Source organism: Urocampus carinirostris, chromosome 4 (genome assembly GCF_059441175.1).
Source record: "Urocampus carinirostris isolate Australia breed hairy pipefish chromosome 4, RoL_Ucar_1.0, whole genome shotgun sequence".
NCBI classification, from domain to species: Eukaryota; Metazoa; Chordata; class Actinopteri; order Syngnathiformes; family Syngnathidae; genus Urocampus; species Urocampus carinirostris.
In genome coordinates, this window is record NC_142352.1 from 7,930,445 (window position 1) to 7,955,037 (window position 24,593).

The 24,593-nt window shown below is 42.0% G+C and overlaps 1 protein-coding gene across 4 annotated transcripts in view; it reads left to right on the top strand.

The window, feature by feature from the left end:
- Positions 1-24,593, top strand: part of tspan4a (tetraspanin 4a) — a 344,680-nt gene that overhangs the window by 200,932 nt on the left and 119,155 nt on the right. For all 4 annotated transcript variants that reach the window (XM_088333567.1, XM_088333568.1, XM_088333569.1 and 1 more), the window contains one exon: positions 9,480-9,554. In XM_088333567.1, coding sequence (XP_088189693.1) covers positions 9,480-9,554 — 75 coding nt within the window. The remainder of the gene's footprint in view (positions 1-9,479; positions 9,555-24,593) is intronic.

The following is a 24,593-nucleotide window of genomic DNA, read 5'->3' on the forward strand; positions in this document are numbered from 1 at the left end:
TAGATCGTGCCGCGCTAAAGGGAATGTCAACAAAACAGTCAGATAGGTCAGTCAAACGTTATGAATAGATAACAAACAAGCTTTCCACAACTCCATTCACTTTCAAAATGAATAAACAGCTGTTTTATTATTTTCTCTGAGGTAAATCGTGACACATCTTTAACATCTTTGAACAACAGCAAGGCATAACATTTTACTTTTCCTCCATTTAGTCAACACGCAAAAAAACGTCTCATACTGTGATGGTAAATTAAACAATATAGTGACACTCGTAATGTGCAAAAACAATAACAAGTGCAAAACAAGAAAGCAATAACATAATAACTGTAAAATGTAAAACGTAAACAGCTCATCCTCATGCTTCCTCCACTTCCGCACCATCGATTCATTAATGTTAAACTCTCTTGCTGCTGCTCTATTTCCGTGTTCTACTGCGTGACTGGTCGCCTTGAGTTTAAACTCTGCGTTGTGAGCGTGTCTCTTAATAGGAGCCATTTCAGGGTCTTTATACAAACGCACAAATAAAAGAGAATCCTTGTTTAATATTTCCCAGTATGCACAGCGCACTTCTTCTTCTACGCGAAAAATGGAGTCGGTGGCTGCTTCTCTTAATTGTGAGACTTCAACAATTCAACATTGATCCATATATAAGGATTAAAGGGCGCAGACAACGAAATTGGACGTGGCACTCCAGGTCCACATTTTACAGTGAGGATAAAGAAAATAAAGAGATAAAGGAACAAAGAAGATGTTTGTACTGTTCTTGTTGCATAGGCTTTGTTTTCCTCCGGAGGGGGGTGTATGAGGGGGTGAGGGACAGACAGAGATGGCCCGATCCAAATAGATGTTTTATCTTACTGTACACACGGTCCAGTGTTTTTTTTCCCTAATTGCTCAGTCCACGTATTGAATGGATTTGGGAAGTACAGTCTTTAAGCATGCCTGATTAAATTCGCCGGCGACGATAAAATCTCCGTCGGGGTGTGCAAGCTGCTGTTCATAGATAGCAAGCCAGAGGCCGACGAGATCAATACCAATACTAATTGCCCGAGTTGATATCGGACAGATGGGGTGGATACCGGACAGGACGGGACAGACAGGATAGTTATGAAACAGGATATTGAAAATAAACAGGACAAACTAGGCAGGAACGAAACTGGAAACGGATATTCAACAACAGGACGGACAGGATTGATATCAAAACAGGATATCGAAATCAAACAGGACGAAAATAAAAACAATAAACAATACCGGACAGGAAATACCAACAGGAACAGGACCGAGTCGAAACCCGCGTCTTGCGGGGCAGAAGTTCGTTGACGGACTGACAAACGAAAAGTGAGAGCACTGAGCTTAAATAGACGGAAAGCCAATCTGTCAATGAGCCGCAGCTGGCGCCACACGGGCAGGGCCAATTGGGCGCAATGGCAACCGTGACAGGGGGGCGCACAAGTCAATTTGGCCACCTAAACAAACCGTGAAGCACGGTGACAGCTAGTATTACATTGGGCTCATTGCATTGAAAAGAAATTCATCAAATGAGAAGAGCGCAAAAAAAAGCTCTGTGGATTGTTTTGGGTCCGGGAAGGGACTGAGTCAGCTTCAGGAGAAAAAAAAAATGTCAGTACTGAAGGTTTGGCCTACTGCTACGGCTAGGCTACGTAAACAATCTCTCAAGCTACCCCTGTCGAGCCTGTATCTCACCAACACCAGATCCATTACCCATGAAACAGATGATTTGGATCGCGGAGCCCTGGCTCAACCCGAAGATCCCCGATGCTAGCTGGTTGCCTTCCTAATACCTTTCTTACACTGAAAGGAGAAGCCCTTCAATTTGGTGTACGTTTGTAAAATAATAATATCCTTCATTCAACTGCACTTCAATGTTTTGTGTTTTTAATTCTAGAACTATAGTTGGTATTTCTTCACAGACGTATATATTGTGTTAGGTACCTGCACAGAAAACAGAACCCACTCGCGTAACGTTACGCAAAACAGGAGCAAAAACAAAGGAAAAACGGAGATTCTCAGGGCTTGACGTGTCAAAACAGAGTTTTGCAGACGCTCCGACAAAAGGCGACTCACAGGACAGCGTTTGAGTAGTCACAGGGAGCAATCTGTCAACGAGCTTCAGCTGGTGTCCATGGGCGGGGCCGATTGGGCGCCATGGCAACCGTGACAATAGTACATGTTACTGATATGTTCTAATTAAACAAATGTCTCTACTTTGCGGGTTTTGACTATCACGAGACTTTGCAACCACAGCGAAAAACAAGGAATTACGGTAGTTTTTGGCTCAGTCTGTACAGACCAGTGGACCCCAGAGCATTCGTTTTAGTCTTTTTATTAAGGAAGAGTTCACGGCTTGCTGGAGACATGATGGCCGTCAGACGTCAGCAGCGACGCCGGGGAGACAAATTCGGATCGAGTGCGGAAATCAGGCAGGTCGTGTTTACCGGGACTGGAGAAGGGATCAAAAACGTGGGACGGAAGCAGGTCGGATCGGAGGCAGACAGAATCGGGTAAGCAGAGTTCTAAACGAACGGGATATCGGGAGAAACACACAGAGTTACAAGAATGTACGCTCTGACACTTCTCTCTGGGCGCAGGGCGCTTAAGAGAGGAGTGCCAGCCAATCAGAAGGCGCATGATTTATATATTTCAGTTTTAGCTATGTGTATTTTTTTTCTTAGTTGCTTGTTTTGGACCATGATGATGACCAATGACTCACAGGCAAGGCCAATCAAAAAGTGGACAGCACATTTTACTTTAGATCAACTTATTTTACAGTTTCTCAGAAAAACACTCCCACGCAAACTGGACGATTGTATCATCGGCATAAAAAGTCAGCCTTAGCTGCAGGGCTGGTAATCTTTGGGTAGTTCAGAATTCGATTACGGTTATGAGTCATAGGGGTACTATTCGATCCGGAAATTATAAGTGCTGCTTTTGTTTCGCTCAATCTAGGACTCCAACATAACCATCGCCCATTCCCGTGACTAAGATTTCATCTCTTGTTGTCAGTCCGTCTGCGAACCTCAACGTATACTATTGTTTTCTTGTTCCACCAACAGATTGAGGAGATCATTTCTTCCTCATGTCATGAGGCTCTTTAACTCCACCCGGGGGAGTAAAAGCCCACATTAAACCACACCCCCACATTGAATATTACCGTATTTTTATTACAGTTTGTATTTTATGTAGCACTATCTGAATACTCTATATCAACACGATACATTGGGTATTCATGTGTTAAGTCAAGTCAAGTCAAGTCATTTTTATTTGTATGGCCCTAAATCACGAAGAGTCTCAAAGGGCTTCACAGATTGTTACACTATATTACACAAACTATTTTCAACCGACAAGAGGAGTAGGTTATTCGTATGCAATGGAGTAGAAGTGAGTTTTAAGTTTAGATTTAAACATTTCCACTGAGGTTGCAGATCGAATCTCAGGGGGAAGAGCATTCCACAGCACCGGTGCCCGGATGGAGAACGCTCTCGAACCAGCAGAAGACTTCTTTGCTCTCGGGATCATCAGAAGGCTATTGTTTTATTTTCAACACAAGGATACTGCTGGAAGTGTGAATTTCCCTACGGGGATGAATAAAGTATCTATCTATCTATCTATCCATACTAGGCAAGCCTTTTTCGGCCCTGACTCCCACCTGTCCCGTTTTTGCTCCCGTTTGTCTCCGGCTATGACCTGTTTTTCTCCTGACCAAGTCTGTTCTCCCGTCCTGGGTTACGACCTGTTTTTGTCCCCCACTACGTCTACTCTCCCGTTCTGGCTTACGACTCATTTCTGACCCCAACCACGCCTTGCTCTCCCAGTCCCGGCTACTGACCCGTTTTTTCTGTCCCTGACACCACCATCGCTCTCTACAGAAGATCCACTTCCGTGTCCGGATCACAATCCGTGTACAAGAACGACTTGCTTCCTGCGTCCAGCGAACACCGCATCGTGGACAAGTGCATATAGCGACTTCAGCAGAGTATAGTTGCTTTTTATTTAACATAGTTTTACCTGAAATGGGAAATGTTACTGTTAAAAAACACTTTAAAATGTGATAACACTTACCCATTCACGCACACTCATGTAGCGATAGCAGCGGCAGCCATGCTTATTGGGTGCTTAAGGGATTCAGTGTCTTGCCCAAGGACACTTGGACATATACATATAACGCAGAGGAGCTGGGAATCAAACTTACCTCTCAAGATGGGCGCTTTACCGCCTGAGCTACTGCCGCCGAATCATTGGTAACAAATGTTCAGGTGCCCTGCGACTGGCTGGCAACCAGTTCAGGGTGTCCACTGCCCGAAGATAGCTGGGATGGGCTCCAGCACCCCAGCGACCCTACTGATGATAAGCGGTACAGATAATGGAGGTTTAGGTTGAGAAGGCCCCACGTAAGGGTGAATTTAAACAGTTCATCCATGATTTCTATTAAAGTAAACTCATGACAAAAAAGTCTTTGCCTGGTGTCACCCTTTCAGATGAAGCGATGGTTTTTGATGATTTTCCTCATGTCATGATTACTGATGCAAGACACCTGTGCCCGCCCCTTTGGCGCCAACTGCCTCAGACCCTGATTGGCTGCCGTCTTCCTGTCACCCGTTGTCAGTCCGTCTGCGAACCTCAGCTTACGCTAGGCAAGCCTTTTCGACCCTGACTCTCCGCTGTTCTTATTCCCGTCTGTTTCCCGGCTCCGACCCATTTTGTGAACTTGATTTTTGCCTCCCCGTCCCGGCCACTGAACTGTTTTTTCCAGCTCTCGACAATGCTTTCGCTCGCCACGGAAATACAACGTTTGAGCAACCTGCTCCTCGCGATCAGCGATCTACGGATCGTGTGTACTATCTTTTCCCTTCTTCCCAATGAAACTAAGAGAAACGCACGCAAGTGGGTCCTGTCTTTGTTCTGGTCCTGACACCTTAGATATTCGTAATAGATACATCATTGCGTTAAGCCTGAATTACTGAAACCCAATGTCGTGCATTTTTTCTAAATTACCATACATCCTCAAATTGAACCTTATCCCTGGAACTGCTTAAAACTAGCCACATAATAAATACAACAATAGAAGAATGTGTACAGACGGACAGGACCGACGGGATCGATACTGGATACAGCAGCAAGATACCGGACAGGACGGGACAAACGGGATCGATATTGGATACACGAGCAAGGTATCAGACAGGACTGGCAAGACGGGATTGATACCGGACACTGGCTCAAGATACCGGACAGGACGGGAGAGACGGGATTGATACCGCATACTGGATACACAAGCTAGATACCGGACAGGATCGGACAGACGGGATCAATGCCAAATACATGAGCAAGAAAACGGACAGGACGGGACAAACGGGATCGATATTGGATACACGAGCAAGGTGTCGGACAGGACTGGCGAGACGCGATCGATACCGGATACTGGCTTAAGATACCGGACAGGACGGGAGAGACGGGATTGATAGCGCATACTGGATACACGAGCAAGATACCGGACAGGGCAGGACAGACTGAATCGATACCGGATACTGGATACACGAGCAAGATACCGGACAAGGCAGGACAGACGGAATCGATACCGGATACTGCAGCAAGATACTGGACAGGACGAGACAGACGAAATCAATACCGGAGACTGGAGCAAGATACCGGACAGGAAAAGACAGACGGGATCGATACCGGAGACTGGAGCAAGATACCAGACAGGATGAGATAGACGGGATCGATACTGGATACTGGATACACAAGCAGGATACTGGACAGGGCAGGACAGACTGATTCGATACCGGATACTGGATACACGAGCAAGACACTGGACTGGGCAGGACAGATGGAATTCATACCGGATACTGGAGCAAGATACTGGACAGGACGAGACAGACAGGATCGACACCGGATACTGGAGACTGGAGCAAAATACTGGACAGGACGAGACAGACAAAATCAATACCGGAGACTGGAGCGAGATACCGGACAGGAAAAGACAGACGGGATCGATACTGGATACTGGAGACAGGAGCAAGATACCAGACAGGACAAGATAGACGGGATCGATACCGGATACTGGATACACAAGCAGGATACCGGAGAGAGTCAAAATACACGTCTTGCAAGCGCAGAGGTTTGTTGACTGACTGACAACCATTGAATGAGACAGGACCCAATAGCGTTCGTTTAACTCAGTTTTATTGAAAAAGAGAGCAGTGCTTGCTTCCACGATCTGATGATCGTCGGACACGGGTAGCTGATGGCAGGAACGCGGAAGTGGCAGGGATAGTCGTGGGAGGCAGGAAAGCTGGTCGATAGCCGGGACAGGGGAGCAAGGACGGTAATTGAGTCCAGAAAAAAGTATCAGGCAGGAAACAGGGCAAAACAGGTTGATGGCCGGGACGAAAGAGTAGGGCAGAAACGGGTCCAGAAACAGGTCGGCAACAGGTAATAGGCAGGAGAAAACAGAGCAGGAGATTGTCGGAGGGTACGGTGCTTGCCTAGCAAAAGCGTAGGTTCGCAGGACGGTCTGACAGCTTCCTCTTGGAAGCCGGGGGTTTAAAAGGAGTCAGGGAACCAATCAACGCTCAGGGCTGTTGGCGCCACCGGGGCAGCCGCAGGTGCCCTTAATCAGTAATCATGACTGGCTGGCAACCGGTCCATGGTGTCCACTGCCCACAGTCCGAAGTCGACTAGGATGGACTCCAGCAACCCTTGTGAGGTTAAACGATCGGGAAATAGATGAATATTCACCATAACATTTCTTGTCAGCCCGCATTGGACTTAGATAAAGCTCTACTCTCCGACGGATTCCTCGTGAGAAAGAGCAAACCATCCTTCACATCTATAATCTGATAATCACATCCTTCTGTGACCGTCTAGAACTTTTTATCGTTTGGGAAATGTTTAACCCCTCTCGGCGTACTTCGGAATCTCCTCTTGAGTAAGTGGCTGATGGATGAGCTCAGAAATGTTTCAAGCAGTCACGGGCGCCGACAGGAAGAAAATGTATCGCCCATCGAGCAACTCATCTTTTCTGTAAGATGAACTAATGCTCTCGTCGGCGACTGGCGGAGAATAAGATGGAGGTCTTTCCACAGACTCTTAGGAGGAAGTGGAAAAAGTCAAACTTTGTCTAGAATAGTTCTTACTTCTTCAATGCGGGTGCTTGAAATCCTTGAAAATGCTTACAATATAATGTTGTTGTCATGATTACTGATGGCTCCCTGTCTCTTTTTAAACCCCCGTCTTCCTGTCAGTCCGTCTGCGAACCTCAGCTCACGCTAGGCAAGCCTTTTCGACCTTGACTCTCTCCGGTCCCGATTCCTGTTTGATTCCCGGCTCCGACCCCTTTTCTGAACTTGACTACGTTTTTGCTCCCCTGTCCTGGCCATCGATCTGTTTTTCCCCGCTCTCGACACTGTCTTCGCTCGCCACGGAAATACCACTATTATTTGCTCCCCACGATCTACGATCTACGGATCGTGTATACTACCCTTTCGCTTCTTCCTAATGAAATTAAGAGAAACGCACGCAAGTGGGTCCTGTCTTCGTTCTGGTCCTGACAGTTGTGTTTTCTAAGGATTGAAAGGCGCTTAAATTTTGGATTACATACTTGTAAATGCTTGAAATCTTTACCATTGTTTCTCAACAAGGCTCCTTAAAAATGACGCTGACACTGTTCTCTGGTGGTTTCTCTTTGCTATTTCATTCCATTTTCCCCGTGATTAACGGCAGCTGGCATTGGTTTTGTAAGGTTTTAACATTTATTAAACTGAAATCGGACTCTGAAGACCCTTCAGTTGGAGCATGTTCAAAAGTCGGGGAAATTATTGAGCCGAGCGCCGAATACAGTCTACATATTAATATATTTAGCCGAATCAAAGAGTTGGACAAATCGGATCTTTCTGCCGTGCCAAAATTACAATCGAATGCAGAAGACGACGAGGTTCCAGGGTCTTCTCATGTTATAACCCATGCCGATGAAATGTTCACGCCCCATGACCAAGCAACTGTGATTGGTCTGCGCCGTGTCGATGCAAATTTCCCAACCATGATTTGAAGAATGGGAGGAGGGGTGATAGGACGGTGCCAGGCACATACTCCCAACACCGCAGGCAAGGTGATAAGTCTTTGTTATCTGCACAGACTGAAACCAAAGACACATTCCAAAGAAAAGGCGGTTTACGACGCCCTTCTGAAGGGTTGCACTCAAGGCTGAGGTTTAACTTAGGACAAGTATTTTTGAGTATAAGTGGAATAAAACAGCATATAGAATATTATATAACTTCAGTTTGCATGGCATAATCTTATGAACCCTCGTCACCCCCTACGGGTCACGCCCAAGAGGACTAGTGCATGTTAGACCTAAGCAGGACACGATAAAATGTGTAATGGTGCAAGGATTTTGTATTGATTATGGACCTTTATTATGGGGCAAAAAATTAAGGTAGCGTTTTCCACTGGTAAAAAGAACTTCCTGCAACTGAAAATGTAGGGACCATATTTCTAAGACTTAAAAAGTGGTCGGTGGCGCCCTCTGTTGGCTGCGGCTGCATCGGCTCGCTACAACGGGTCAGGTGCAATCGACATTTCGTTCTGTGTACATTGTTACACAGAATGACAATACAAGGAAATTATTATTATTATTATCATTATTATTATTATTACTATGTGCAATTTACTCAAGTTTTAAAGATTAAACATCTATTATATGTGTATATGGGCGTCACAGCGGCTGAATGATTAGCATGTTTGCGGCACAGTTCTGATGTCATAGGTTCAAATCCAGCTACCGATCCAGTGATCGCTGGGCGCAAGAAGCAGGTCGCTCTGAACGCGTAAGTGGGACTTCCGTGGCGAGCGATGGCGGTGTCGGTAACGGAAAAACAGGTCAGTACCCAGGGCAGGAGAGCAAAAACGTGGTCGTGGTCGGAAGCGATTCGTAAGCCAGGAAAGGAGAGTGGACGTGGTCGAGGACAAATAAAGTCAAAAGCCGGGACGAGAGAAAAGACGTGATCGGGATCGAAAACGGGTCGAAGCCGGGGAACAGACAGGAGCAAAAAACAGGTTGGAGTCAGTCTCGAAAAAAGGGCTTGCCTAGTGTAAACTGAGGTTAGCAGACGGACTGACAATAGGGGACTGGGTTTACATAATGACAGGGGAGCCAATCAAAACATATTTTGCTTATCAAGTACAGATGCCCGCAAACTTAGAACCTAGGACCAACAGGCTCAGAGACAACCCTTAACGAACTCACAAAAACTGCAAAAATATATCTTGCGACTTATTTTTATTGCACTCTTGTTACGATGCACTGTTCTTTTTCATCCATAAACATTGCACCGTTATTAAAACGTGGGCCATTCTCTAAATACTATGTTGTAAATATTTGTTGCCTATTCATCTTGCATACAATGTTTCAAGAAATTGATATTAATTCACTCGTTTTCATACTCTTCTTCTTCTTTCCACAGTTCTTTGTCCTTCTTTTGGTCATCTTCTTCCTGGAGATCCTGTTCATCATGCTCTTCTTCATTTACCAAGACAAGGTATCTGCATTTTATATACATTTTTACTACCTTCGAATTAGCAAAAGTGGATTTATTACAGGGTTTTTCTTTGCCCGATTTCCGATTATGTCGACACCAATTGGATTTCTTCCATGCAGAGGGGTCAATCTATGGGTCTGTTGTTTGATTTTACACAAACGTATATCGTAAAAGAGTCTGTCAATAGCGACAATAATACCGAAAGTGGAAAACAATGCTCAATGGGTCTCCCATTGGTCGAGTGCTGTAGCTAGTGTGACTTAATACAGACTTCCATCTCTTTTTGTTAATGGTCTGCATTTATATAGCGCTTTTCAAGTCAATGACGACCTCCCAAATCGCTTTACAATGTGTTTCACACTTACCCATTCACACACACACACTCACACCAATAGGGAGTAAGCCATGCAAGGCGCCGACTTGCTTATTAGGGACTTGAGGGATTCAGTGTCTTGCCCAAGGACACTTCGACATATAACACTGAGGAACCGGGAATCGAACCTGCGATCTCTTGATCCCAAGACGAGCGCTCTACCTCCTAAGCTAATGCCGTCCCACCGGCAGGATGTCTGAAGCCTGGCCTGGGAACGCCTTAGGATCCCGTCGGATGAGCTGGAAGAAGTGGCTTGGGGTCTGGGCTTCCCTGTTAAAGCTACTGCGCCCGCGACCTGTCCCCGGAAAAGCGGACGATAATGGATGGATGGAGTTATTGGATTATTTTGTATTGTTTTATAAAAGCATTCTGTTCTCCAGTGTCTCCTCTCACAGACCTAGGCGCATTCAAACTAAGTCAAGTCATTTTTATTTATATAGCCCTTAATCACAAAGAGTCTCAAAGGGCTGCACAGGTTATTTCGCAGACTATTATTTCAGACTATTATTACACCATCCCCTGATCTGGAAACAACATGGGGGCAAGGAAAAACTCAAAACCTCAACATGAGGAAAATGAAGACTTAATGACACACAGTCGCACCGATGAAAGGATGCTTTTATAAAACAATACAAAATAATCCAATAACTCCATCCATCCATTATCGTCCGCTTTTACGGGGACAGGTCGCGGGTGCAGCAGCTTTAACAGGGAAGCCCAGACCTCCCTATCCCCTAGCCACTTCTTCCAACTCATCCGACAGAATCCCAAGGGTTTCCCAGGCCAGCCTATAGACTTAGTCTCTCCAGCGTGTCCTGGGTCATGCCTACGGCCTCCTGCCAGTGGGACATGCCCGGAAAACGGAAGGGAGGCGTCCAGGAGGCATCCTTATCAGATGCCCGAGCCACCTCAACTGACTCCTCTCAATGCGGAGGAGCAGTGGCTCTACGCAGAGTCCCTCCCGGATGACTGAGCTTCTCACCTTATCTCTAAGGGAGAGCCCAGCCACCCTGCATCCAAAAACAAGTGATAAAAACAGGGTTACTGCAGATCCTTGAAAAGTCTTGAGAGGTATTGAATTCATTATTCTAAAAATAAGGTCTTAAATGGCATTAGAATGTTTTTTGAATCCAATTTTGGAAATTTCTAAAAATGTTAAAACGTTAATACGATTTTAAATTAGATTGAACTGATAAGATTTAGTGAATCGTCCGCATGTTCCTCATCAAAAGTCGCCGTGACCCAGCCAAGTTCCTGACGGCTTCGCTGACATTTAAACTCGGGAGAAACAAGTCTGGAATTTCCTGTCCAAACAAATGTGTCCTCATTATGTCGATATGCTCCGACTTCATTAATCTACAACAATCTTAGGCAGGTACAGCATGGTGGCGCCAATCCTGCTCAAGGCCAAAACAATGTACAGGAAATTCCTTTAAAAAAATCTCATTGTGTATATTTTTTCCTAGCTGTTACGTTTTTCTTTTTGATCTCTATTTCCTTTTTTTCCTTTGTTTCTTTCTTTTCTTTTTTCTGTCTTTTTTTCTCTTCCTTTTGTTTTTTTTTTCCTCAGCTTTTCACTACTTTTTCATTTTGGTATTTTTTTTCTTTTTTGTTTTATTTCCCCCTTCCTTTAAGTCAATTTGTGCACAATTTTACATAATATTTGGTTATGTAGGGATTAAAGAAGCAAAAACAACCTGAACTGCAGATACTTGAAAAGTCTTGAAAGGTATTGAATTCATTATTCTAAAAATAAGGTCATAAATGGCATTAGAATGATTTTTTAATCCAATTTTGGACATTTCTAAAAATGTTAACACGTTAATACGATTTAAATTAGATTGAACTGATAAGATTTAGTGAATCGTCCGCATGTTCCTCATCAAAAGTCGCCGTGACCCAGCCGCTGACATTTAAACTCGGGAGAAACAAGTCTGAAATTTCCTGTCCAAACAAATGTGTCCTCATTATGTCGATATGCTCCGACTTCATTATTCTACAACAATCTTAGGCAGGTACAACCTGGTGGCGCCAATCCTGCTCAAGGCCAAAACAATGTACAGGAAATTCCTTTAAAAACATCTCATTGTGTATATTTTTTTCTAGCTGTTACGTTTTTCTTTTTGATCTCTATTTCCTTTTTTTCCTTTGTTTCTTTCTTTTCTTTTTTCTGTCTTTTTTTCTCTTCCTTTTGTTTTTTTTTCCTCAGCTTTTCACTACTTTTTCATTTTGGTATTTTTTTTCTTTTTTGTTTTATTTCCCCCTTCCTTTAAGTCAATTTGTGCACAATTTTACATAATATTTGGTTATGTAGGGATTAAAGAAGCAAAAACAACCTGAACTGCAGATACTTGAAAAGTCTTGAAAGGTATTGAATTCATTATTCTAAAAATAAGGTCTTAAATGGCGTTAGAATGTTTTTTGAATCCAATTTTGGAAATTTCTAAAAATGTTAACACGTTAATACGATTTAAATTAGATTGAACTGATAAGATTTAGTGAAAAGTAATTGTTTTCATTTATCGTGATAAAAATGCTTTGTGAATGGAGCAGAATTGGAATTAGTATTGTCAAAAAAGGGATTAAAAGAAAAGAAGGAAATCCCATTTGTTTAAAATTGACTCTAATTCATGTGCTTTTTGTTTTGTTTTGTTTGTTTTTGTCAACTAGTCTCTAATTTGAATTTTAAGAGGCATTAAAAAAGTCCTTAAAAGTCTTGAATTTAACTGACCTTAAGCTGTAGGAACCCTGTAAAAAGCACTAGGAAGAATACAAACTACGGTGCCTCAAATTGACCAAAATACACCATTTTATTTATCATATATTTTCCCGACCTTTTTGAAGTTTTGGGGTACCTGAATCGGAATTTTTTAGTCATATTTCCACATTTCAGGCTCCAAACTTTAATCTAAAAAAAACTGAAAATATTTTCCTATAATCAACAACAACAAAAAACGGAAAAGTGGGTTTTGCATAAATATTGCCCCCCTGTTCTCTTAGCTCAGCCAACTGACTCTAAAGGTTTCCTAATGACTTCTGAACGATCCAACGTTGTCCTAAATGACAAACGATGACAAACACAGTGCAACTGTGTCTCATTAAGTCTTCATTTTCCTCACGTTGAGGTTTTGAGTTTTTCCTTGCCCTCATGTTGTTTCCAGATCAGGGGATGGTGTCATAATAGTCTGAAATAATAGTCTGCGAAATAACCTGTGCAGCCCTTTGAGACTCGTCCTGTTTTGGCTCAATCATTCCATTTTTTTTAGTTTGTGTCCAATGTGCGGTCTCAAGGCTTCTTCATTTTCCTCATGTTGAGGTTTTTGAGTTTTTCCTTGCCTTCATGTTGGTTCCAGATCAGGGGATGGTGTAATAATAGTCTGAAAAAATAGTCTGTGAAGCCCTTTGAGACTTTTTGTGATTAAGGGCTATATAAATAAAAATGACTTGACTTGACCTAGTTTGAATGCGCCTGCTCTGTAGGTCTGTGAGAGGAGACGCCGGAGAACAGACAGCATTACGAAGATCAAAGAACAAACCAGGCAGGTCTGGGATAGATTTGTGGAAATGTTCAAAGCAGGAATGGGATACAAGAAAATTTTGCAACGTTAACACATCTTTCGGAGGACTGTGGTAGAGTGGCAAGAGGAAAAGCCCTTTTTATAAAGAATACCGTAAAAATACGTGATTGTGTTGTGCGAAAAGCCACACAATACTTGTACAAAGGTCTGTAAATAAGGCTTTTTTAAGACACCACACACAAAAGGAAAGCTTTCAAGTCAAATCAAGGTTATTTTTCTCGCCCTTAATCACAAAAAGTCTCAAAGAAGTCTAAAAAAATATAAGTAATAACAGAATTTCTGGTCAACAGCTTCCTGTAAATTCAATTTGACGAGCTTGTATTTCATATATGTGGTTTCCAGGTTTTTTTCATGTTTCTGTTATTTTATACAATGTCAGCACTCTGATTTTCCCGAGATGTATTTTTGTTGCTTTAATGAAGTTTTGAAAATTCATGTCTGTTATTGCTCTCGCTGGCATGCTTTTAATGTTTTGCGTTGTTCGATAGCAAACCTGGGCTTTGTTGGAGTTAATCGCTCTGAACAACAGGCTTGATAAAATTGCATTCCTTGGTAAGGTTTGTTTTCTTGATTAAACATCAATATAATTGTTTTCTTTCAGAAAACAACTGCCTTTATGTTAGGTAACATTAGCATTTTTGCCTGAAATGCGAAAGGTCCCCGGTTTGAGACTGGGTGGAAACATACGTTAGCCTGGGGAGGGATGTGCGCCACCAGGCTGTACTTGCCCAAGCTACACCGCAGGGAATAGTGCATTCCGGACGCTAACGTGTAGCCACCCGGAGCTACCCGGAGCAATCCGGCTTCAGCGCCGCTATACAGAGACGCGAAAGCCTGGGGGAATTGGAGAGGAGGCGGACTCGCTAACACGAGGTGGTGTATCCCTGGACACAAGAAAAGATTTCCATCTGCCGCAGTGATGTCGAACTTTTGGACTAGCGTGTGACGTCATCCACGCCGCAACAAGCACACCTAGGGCATCATGTTAATCTGTTAATAAACAATGGGGTAGACTGCTAGAAGTGTGAATTTTCCGATGGGGATGAATAAAGTATCTATCTATCTATCTATCTATCTATCTATCTATCTATCTATCTATCTATCTATCTGTCTGTCTGTCTGTCTGTCTGTCTGTCTGTCTGTCTGTCTGTCTGTCTGTCTGTCTGTCTGTCTGTCTGTCTATCTGTCTATCTGTCTATCTATCTATCTATCTATCTATCTATCTATCTATCTATCTATCTATCTATCTATCTATCTATCTATCTATCTATCTATCTATCTATCTATCTATCTATCTATCTATCTATCTATCTATCTATCTATCTATCTATCTATCTATCTATCTATCCTCCGATCATAGTGGTTAAAGAATACATGCTATTATTTTGGCCTGGAGAGGGATGGGTGCCACCAGGCTGTACTTGCCCAAGAAACACCACAGGAAATGGTGCCCCTTTGACCCGTGTGGTTAAGGGATCAATACCATTATTTTGGCTTGGAGAGGGCTAGGTGCCACCATGCTGTACAGCTAATGGTGACCCTACGATCCGAGTGCTTGAGGAAACCATTCCATTATTTTGGCCTTGAGAAGGATTGGCGCCACCAGGCTGTACCTGCCTATCATTGTTGTAGAATAATGAAAGTCAGAGAAAAAAAAAGGTACAAATAAAATAAAGTTTGTGTTGCATTCAAATAATTTCCAATTATACCAAGTCAATCTTGTTGTCAAAATTGTATTTCCCCTAAAAAATGTAATTAAATACAGTTATGTATTGTGTTTAAAATATAACTTGATGTCAAGTTTTAGACATGTTTGATATTGATTTAGTTGCCACACTTCAGGGATTGCTGTTGCTCACTGTTGTTTCAAGCGTTGCTCACCGACTTTGTGTGAACGCTCAGACCCGTGGAAAATGACAGGGAACATTGTACACCAGCCTATCAGAGTTGCGCCCACCCAACACAGACACAGTATAACCTGCCCTTTTCTGATAGCATTGACTATGTGCAGTCTGTTCAGAACACAATGCGCGATACGTTGATGTCAATGACAATTCATTTCCAAATCCAGTGAAGTGGCAATGGATTACTATACTCTTAAATTACTTTTAATTACTTTTGGATTACTCCAATACCAAATAATTTTGCATTGCCGGAAACTCAGCAAAATGTAACGTGATGTCAAGTTTTGGACCTGTTTGATAATGACTGAGTTGCCACACTTGGGATTGCCGTTGCTCACTGTTGTTCCATGCGTTGCTCACCGACTTTGTGTGAACGCTCAGACCCGGGGAAAATTACTGGGAACATTGATTGTGATGCAACGTGTCCTCTGACTCGGCTTCGATCAATTCCGCATCACAGAATCGCATGGACATAATTAGGTTTCGGCATCGGACCCGGAAGCATTATACAAGAGCGACATAAGTGACTTGAATACATCAAGAGGTACGATTTGGACCGGCGTTCCTTCGGCAGCCTGTAATCTCACACAGTCGATTGGATCGCCAGGATGCTGCATAATAGACAGAACGGATGACACGTTCTTTGTCAGGTATGACAACGGCAAGGATTTTCTTCTCGCTGGAATTCTGCAGCGCCAGCATATTTCAGCCTCCGGTGGATGAACAACAAATTACGCTTGAGTTTATGATTCCGTTTAATTGAATCGAGGTCACTCGAGCAGTGTGTTTTAGCTCATGTTAGCAGTACTGGTGTTCATGATTTTGATCCTCTACTACTACTACTTTTTTCCCAAACCTTCAACCCTGCGGCTTATTCAGTGATGCGGCCAATTTATGTCATTTTTCAAACGGCCGCCAGCGGCGCTCGAGTACAAAAGGTAAGATTTAGACCGGCGGAATATATGCGCAGAGGAAGACTGCAACTTCTTGGCTTGTGCATAAATTAAATTAGCGTAAACATACTCTCATCATGCAAAATGCAAAAAGAAAGGCACATGAGGAAGATGAGGACTGTTTACCGTGATTTTTACAAGTACAGTATTTTTTTTTTACCAGACCCGTTTACTGTGTTGCGAGCGTGTTGCTAGCGTGTTTTGGAATAAGGGAGCGTGGGACGACGTCTATATGACAAAGTTTCTTTCCGACACTGAGGAAGACGACTTTGATGGCTTCAGTTCCAAGGAGGAAGATGAGGACGGTTTACCGTGATTTTTACAAGTACGGTGTTTTTTTTTACCAGACCCGTTTACTGTGTTGCGAGCGTGTTGCTACCATTAACTGCCCTATCACAGGCACCGTTTGGGATGAAACTTATATTATTATTATCAAAGCTTTGAAAACGCTCTCGGTGTACCGTCTTTCTTTGTATTTATGTGTATCCATGTAAAATATGTATTTGCAACTATATATTTTTATAATGTATTTATTTTAGAGACTTATTCTGATATGTTTTGCACGGCGAATCAAAAAGAAGGGGCGAAACAAACGGGGGCTGACGGGAAGTGGACGCGGCCGACAATAGTGGATATATATTTTTCCCACCCTTACCTTGGAAATATGCACTTTTTCCTTGTATTGATTTCAACGGGACCCGGACTCTGCAGGTCTGCATCAAACCATAAGTACCGGTGTCATTTTCCGTTCGTTTTGCCGGCTGTGTACTTTAATGAAGGACATTCAGTTTCAATCGCGGGACATAAAGTCGGGTTTGGGTTAATTTTGTGTTTGTGTTACATTTTTCAATGCGGCTTATATACAGGTGCGGCTTGTGAAAGTACAAAATCGGTTTTCCTCTTATAATGTGGTGGGTGCGGCTTATAATCAGGTGCGCTCTATAGTCCAGAAATTACGGTAGCTCTTTGTTAATGGGTACATCGAGCTGGAAGATAAATTTAAGAGTATAGTAATCCATTGCCACTTCACTGGATTTGGAAATGAATTGTCATTGATATCAACGTATCGCGCATTGTGTTCTGAACAGACTGCACATAGTAAATGCTATCAGAAAAGGGCAGGTTATACTGTGTCTGTGTTGGGTGGGCGCAACTCTGATAGGCTGATGTACAATGTTCCCTGTCATTTTCCACGGGTCTCAGCGTTCACACAAAGTCGGTGAGCAAGGCTTGAAACAACAGTGAGCAACGGCAATCCCAAGTGTGGCAACTAAGTCATTATCAAACATGTCCAAAACTTGACATCAAGTTACATTATGCTGAGTTTCCTGCAATGCAAAATTATTTTTCTCTTTTGAATAAATTGACTCATGTACGATTGCAAAGGTTGCAGGGCCTACAAACGTCATTTGTTTTTACAATAATTCTTTCACAATATTTTCATTTTTGTTTTTCTGGTATCTTTTGTCGCATAATATTAACATTTTTGGGGGCTTATTTAGTCGGTTGCACGATACACAACTGTATTTAATCACATTTTTTAGTGGAAGTACAATGTTGGCAACAAGATTGACTTGGTATAATTGGAAATTATTTGAATGCAACACAAACTTTATTTTATTTGTACCTGTTTTTTTCTCCTTTTTTTAAATTCCTTTTTAAACAAATCTTATTGTGTTTTAACTGTTACTTTTTTCTTGCTTTTTTGTTCTCTATTACCTTTTTTTCCTTTATTTGTTTCTTTCTTTTGTTATGGCTTATTTTCTGAAATTTTCCTGCTCTTTTTTTCTCTTTTTCTCTCCTTTTGTTTCTTCTCAGCTTTTCACTACTTTTTCATTTTGGTATTTTTTTCTTTTTTGTTCTATTTCCCCACCTTCCTTTGTCATTTTGTGCATAATCTTTACATAATATTTGGTCATGTACGGATTGAAGACGCAAAAACAACCCGAAGAGTTGTTTGCGACCCGAAAGAGCCGGCTTTTTAGTGAGCTGAGCTGAAGAAGCCGGATCTCGACAAACTCTACTGACTTTACTCAACTTCGTTCTACTTCGACGTTGACTTCAAAATACCGCATTTAGAACACTGCGTCAGGGGAACCCGTGTATTTTTACCTACCTGCACCGTTTTGGGGGGCTTATTTCGTCGGTTGCACGATACAGAAATGTATTTAATCATATTTTTTAGTGGAAGTACAATGTTGGCAACAAGATTGACTTGATAGAATTGGAAATTATTTGAATGCAGCACAAACTTTATTTTATTTGTACCTGTTGTTTTCTTTTTTTTTTTAAATTCCTTTAAAAAAATCTCATTGTGTATATTTTTTCCTAGCTGTTACTTTTTTCTTTTTGATCTCTATTTCCTTTTTTTCCTTTGTGTCTTTCTTTTCTTTTTTCTGTCTTTTTTTCTGAATTTTTCCTTCTTTTTTCTCTTCCTTTTGTTTCTTTTTTTTCTCAGCTTTTCACTACGTTTTCATTTTGGTATTTTTTTCTTTTTTGTTCTACCCCCCCTTCCTTTAAGTCATTTTGTGCACAATTTTACATAATATTTGGTCATGTAGGGATGAAAGAAGCAAAAACAACCTGCTGAGCCGTTCAGGACCCGAAAGAGTCGGTTCCTTTTAGTGAGCCGAGCCGAAGAAGCCGGTTCTCGACAAACTCTACTAACTTTACTCCACTTCGTTCTACTTCGACTCGACTTCAAAATACCGCATTTAGGACACAACGTCGGGGGAACCCGTGTATTTTTACCTTCATGCACTGTAACTTTGACTTAATCCGCTTCTTAATTAGCAATTTGGAGCCCTGATTTTTGTGAGCTGGCTAGATTTTCTCGTGCGCGGAAAAGCTCTGGGTAGTGCGCGATTGCGCACACACGCAGCTTCGAGGGAACATTGACGCTAACTACTAGAAATAGTTTAATCTCAGATGATATGTTCAGCAGCTGTTATCAAATCCTTTGCCCTCCGTTCTATAATTATTGGCTATAAAATACAAATGAGTCTTGTGTCTGAGTGCAGATACCGTAAGATGACTTTCATTATAGTCTAAGTGCCCGGTGACTAATTTTACTCTGTCAGATAATACAATTAAGTATTTAAACACCAGTACATGTCTTGGTCTGGCTCAGGTTATTACATCAAACATGGAAATCAGTGTCGGACCGTGCATTTCACACCTAGGCCTTGTGCTACGTCTGAATGATTCAACCCTCAATGACTATTGTATGGCTGTAAATCGTTTACTGCAGTTACAGCAGGGAGTCCAGGGTTGGGTTAGGGTTACTTTAACTTGATTACTTTCATTTGATTACTTCCTAACACTGCTGATGGATCAATTTGGCCTTCTCTTCTGCCTGCCAGGCAAGATGCAGCAGCAGGCCAGGTAGTGAAAGTTGCCTGTCAGTCACACCAGCCGGGTTGAGTAGGGTTACTTTAACTCGATGACTTTCAATTACTTTTGGATGACTCCAATACCAAATATGCTAACAAAAGACAAAAGAAGCCTAATAAAATGATGACTCACAACACGTGGTAAGCTTTCTCTTATAGTCAACAACATTAAATCCCTGATAAGAAATCCATGCATATTGGCCAATTATAAGAGAAATGTGTCATGATTGCCGATTCAAAGCACCTGTGACTGCCAAATGGTGCCAACAGCCCTGAGAGCTGATGAATAAAATGATGACTCACAACACGTGGTAAGCTTTCTCTCCTGGCTTTGATCTCTTTGATCTCCGGCAAAACTAACATCAAATGCGACAGAAAGAAAATGAAAATCAATCCAAACCGATTGCCAACATCATTTTTGCCGTTCCCTGTATTCCGTTACTCCCCAAGCCTGCACAAAATTGAGTCATTTTATTCATATTTCGTTTCTTTTGTCTTTTATTAGCATATTTGGTATTGGAGTAATCCAAAAGTCATTGAAAGTAATCCAGTTAAAGTAACCTTACCCAACCCTGCTGGTGTGAGTGACAGGCAACTCTCACTACCTGGCCTGCTGCTGCATCTTGCCTGGCAGGCAGAAGAGAAGGCCAAATTGATCCATCAGCAGTGTTAGGAATAACCCTGGTTTTTTTTTCAGTAACGGGGTAATCTAACTCATTTTTCCTGCCGTTAGTACGCTGTTACATTACTGAAGGTCAAAAGCAGTTTGTTACTTTAAATCAAGCGTTTTTTTTGCTCTTTTTGGGATCATGTAACCATTCAAAAGAGCGAAAATTTATAAATATTTTAATTTTTGTTTTCTGTGTTTTTCATGGTTAACGTTTAAGCAGGGTTGGGTAGGGTTACTTGAACTTGATTACTTTCAATCACTTTTGGATTACTCCAATACCAAATATGCTCATAAAAGACAAAAGAAACTAAATATGAATAAATCAAAGCCAGGAGAGAAAGCTTACCACGTGTTGTGAGTCATAATTTTATTCATATTTTGTTTCTTTTGTCTTTTACCGGGGGCGGCAGTGGCTCAGGAGGTAGAGCGCTCGTCTTGGGATCAAGAGATAGCAGTTTGAATCCCGGCTCCTTCGTGTTACATGTCAAAGTGTCCTATCTATCTATCTATCTATCTATCTATCTATCTATCTATCTATCTATCTATCTATCTATCTATCTATCTATCTATCTATCTATCTATCTATCTATCTATCTATCTATCTATCTATCTATCTATCTATCTATCTATCTATCTATCTATCTATCTATCTATCTATCTATCTATCTATCTATCTATCTATCTATCTATCTATCTATCTATCTATCTATCTACCTATCTATCTATCCCTCCTTCCCTTCCTCTATCTATCTATCTATCTATCTATCTATCTATCTATCTATCTCTAGCCAGCCATTATTTGTGAAAACGTTTCTTCACGCCTGCTGGAAGGCCATGGTGACGCCAACTCGAAATCTGATTGGCTAAACCAAGGGCCTGCAGAGCTGATTCTGAAGGCCTGTGGGTACATTTCTGACCCTGGCAATAAGTACTGGTTTAAACGTGATTGGTGAAATGCTTAAATACGAAAGCACAGAAGTGGAAGCAGCGAACCCAGAGGAAAAGCAATGAAAATAAATTGACAGACAATATGGAATATATAAAGTGGAATATAATTAACATCACATGATTCAGATACAGGCAGCACGGCCACTGAGTTGTTAGCGCGTCATGATGTAAATGTCCAGGGTTCAATTCCAGCTACCGGCCTCCCAGTGCAGAGTTTGCATGTTATCATGTGCCTCCATGGGTTTAAGGTAAATTGTCAGGTACAAATTGTCTTAGTGGGCAGCACGGCGGCGCAGTGGTTAGCGCGTGTGCGGCACAGTTCTGAGGTCATGAGATCGAACTTTCCTGTGTGGAGTTTGCATGTTCTCCCCGTGCTTGCGTGGGTTTCCTCTATAATTATTGGCTATAAAATACAAATGAGTCTTGAGGGACTGACACTGATTTCCACATTCCGGTTTCCTCCAAAATTCCAAAAACATACATACCAGGGGCAGCACGGCGGCGCAGTGGTTAGCGCGTGTGCGGCACAATTCTGAGGTCATGAGATTGACCTTTCCTGTGTGGAGTTTGCATGTTCTCCCCATGCTTGCGTAGGTTTACCCGGGCACTCCGGTTTCCTCCCACATTCCAAAAACATGCATGTTAGGTTAATTGTCCGGTCCAAATTGTCCCTAGGTGTGAATGAGCGAGCCCTGCCCACTGCCCGAAGATAGCCGGGATGGGCTCCAGCACCCCCGCGGCCCTACTGTAGATAAGCGGTGCAGATAATGGATGGATGGATGGATGGATGAAATTGTCTTAGGCATGAATAAGCATGTGAATGGTAGTATATCCCCTGCCCACTGCCTAAAGATAACTGGGGTGGGCTCCAGCACCCCGTAACCATAGTGAGGATAAGCGGTGGATTGATGGATGATTCAGACCTTTACTAGGCCAGCAGTGAAAGCCACGCAGACCCAAACAACCCCCCACTAATGGAAACTCATTTTGATAACCTGAAAAAAGTAAACATGGCGTAAAATGAAACATAATAAGACTCATTTTGGGAGCATTAGCTGGAAAGAGGCTGAGAGTGGCGGAACTCTGCTGGTGTTATAGTCACCTGAACGCACCAGTAGTTACAATGGATGTGCCACTGTGGTTGTCCTCTGGAGACGCATAATGGCCACAGCTGCCGTCCTGCTTTTGAATTATGGCTTCTGTTCATAAATCACAAGCAATTCAAAACCACCGGTGCTGCATTATTCATGTGTCGAGGCAAAACATGTTGTCTCCGAAGACAGCAGCCAAGGCCGGGTCTGTTCAGACGCCTTAATGTAGTATTTAGGTAAATAACAATATACGCTTGTGCTTTAATGTCTGCTGGTGTCTAGCATATATTATATTATATCGTTATGCCCAGGGTTGGGTAGGGTTACTTTAACTGGATTACTTTCAATGACTTTTGCATGACTCCAATACCAAATATGCTAATAAAAGACAAAAGAAACGAAATATGAATAAAATGATGACTCACAACACATGGTAAGCTTTCTCTCCTGGCTTTGATCTCTTTGATCTCCGGCAAAACTAACAAAATGCGACGGAAACAAAATGAAAAATAATCCAAACAGCTTGCCAACATCATTTTTGCCGTTCCATGTGTTCCGTTACTGCCCAAGCCTGCACAAAATGTAGTCATTTTATTCCTATTTAGTTTCTTTTGTCGTTTATTAGCAAATTTGGTATTGGAGTAATCCAAAAGTAGATGAAAGTAATCCAGTTAAAGTAACCCTACCCGACCCTGATTTTATGTTAGTTTTGCCGGAGATCAAAGAGATCAAAGCCAGGAGAGAAAGCTTACCACGTGTTGTGAGTCATCATTTTATTCATATTTAGTTTCTTCTGTCTTTTATTAGCATACTTGGTATTGGAGTAATCCAAGAGTAATTGAAAGTAATCCAGTTAAAGTAACCCTACCCAACCCTGATTTTATGTTAGTTTTTCCAGAAAACAAAGAGATCAAAGCCAGGAGAGAAAGCTTACCACGTGTTGTGAGTCATCATTTTATTCATATTTAGTTTCTTCTGTCTTTTATTAGCATACTTGGTATTGGAGTAATCCAAAAGTAATGGAAAGTAATCCAGTTAAAGTAATCCTACCAAACCCTGATTTTATGTTAGTTTTGCCGGAGATCAAAGAGATCAAAGCCAGGAGAGAAAGCTTAACATGTGTTGTGAGTCATCATTTTATTCATATTTAGTTTCTTTTGTCTTTTATTAGCATATTTGCTATTGGAGTAATCCAAAAATAATGGAAAGTAATCCAGTTAAAGTAACCCTACCCAACCATGATTTTATGTTAGTTTTGCCGGAGATCAAAGAGATCAAAGCCAGGAGAGGAAGCTTACCACGTGTTGTGAGTCATCATTTTATTTATATTTAGTTTCTTTTGTTTTTTATTAGCATATTTGGTATTGGAGTAATCCAAAAGTAATTGAAAGTAATCCAGTTAAAATAACCCTACCCAACCCTGGTAATGGAATAGAATAGAATATAGAATATACCTTTATTGTCGTTGTTACAACATGGGTTGAATACATTGCGACAACGAAATTGGACGTGGCACTCCAGCTCCACATTTTACAGTGAGGATAAAGAAAACAAAGAGATAAAGGAACAAAGAAGATGTTTGTACTGTCCTTGTTGCAGGGGGGTGTATGAGGGGGTGAGGGACAGACAGAGATGGCCGGATCCAACTAGATGTTTGATCTTACTGTACACACGGTCTAGTGTTTTTTTCCTAATTGTTCAGTCCACGTATTGATGTTGGGTAGGGTTGCTTTTTTTTTGTAGATCTGTAAATAGCTACAGTTTGTTTGTTTGATTAATAAATTGAGGACATTGATCCGTGGGACAAAAAATTTAGATACAGTTAAGAACATTGGAAAAAAAAGTACTACGGCACCTCTTGTTTTTCACTTTTTATAAATTACATGTGTGATATTATGGGCAGCATAGCGGATGAGTGGTTAGCATGCAGCCCCACAGTGCAGAAGTTCGGGGTTCTAGTCCAGCTACTGCAGCCTACCTGTGTGGAGTTTGCATGTTCATTCTGTGTCTGCGTGGGTTTCCTCGTATCACAGTTGCCGTGGCGCCCAATTGGCCCCGCCCGTGTGGCGCCAGCTGCGGCTCATTAACAGATTGGCTTTCCGTCTTTTCAAGCTCAGTGCGCTCTCTCTT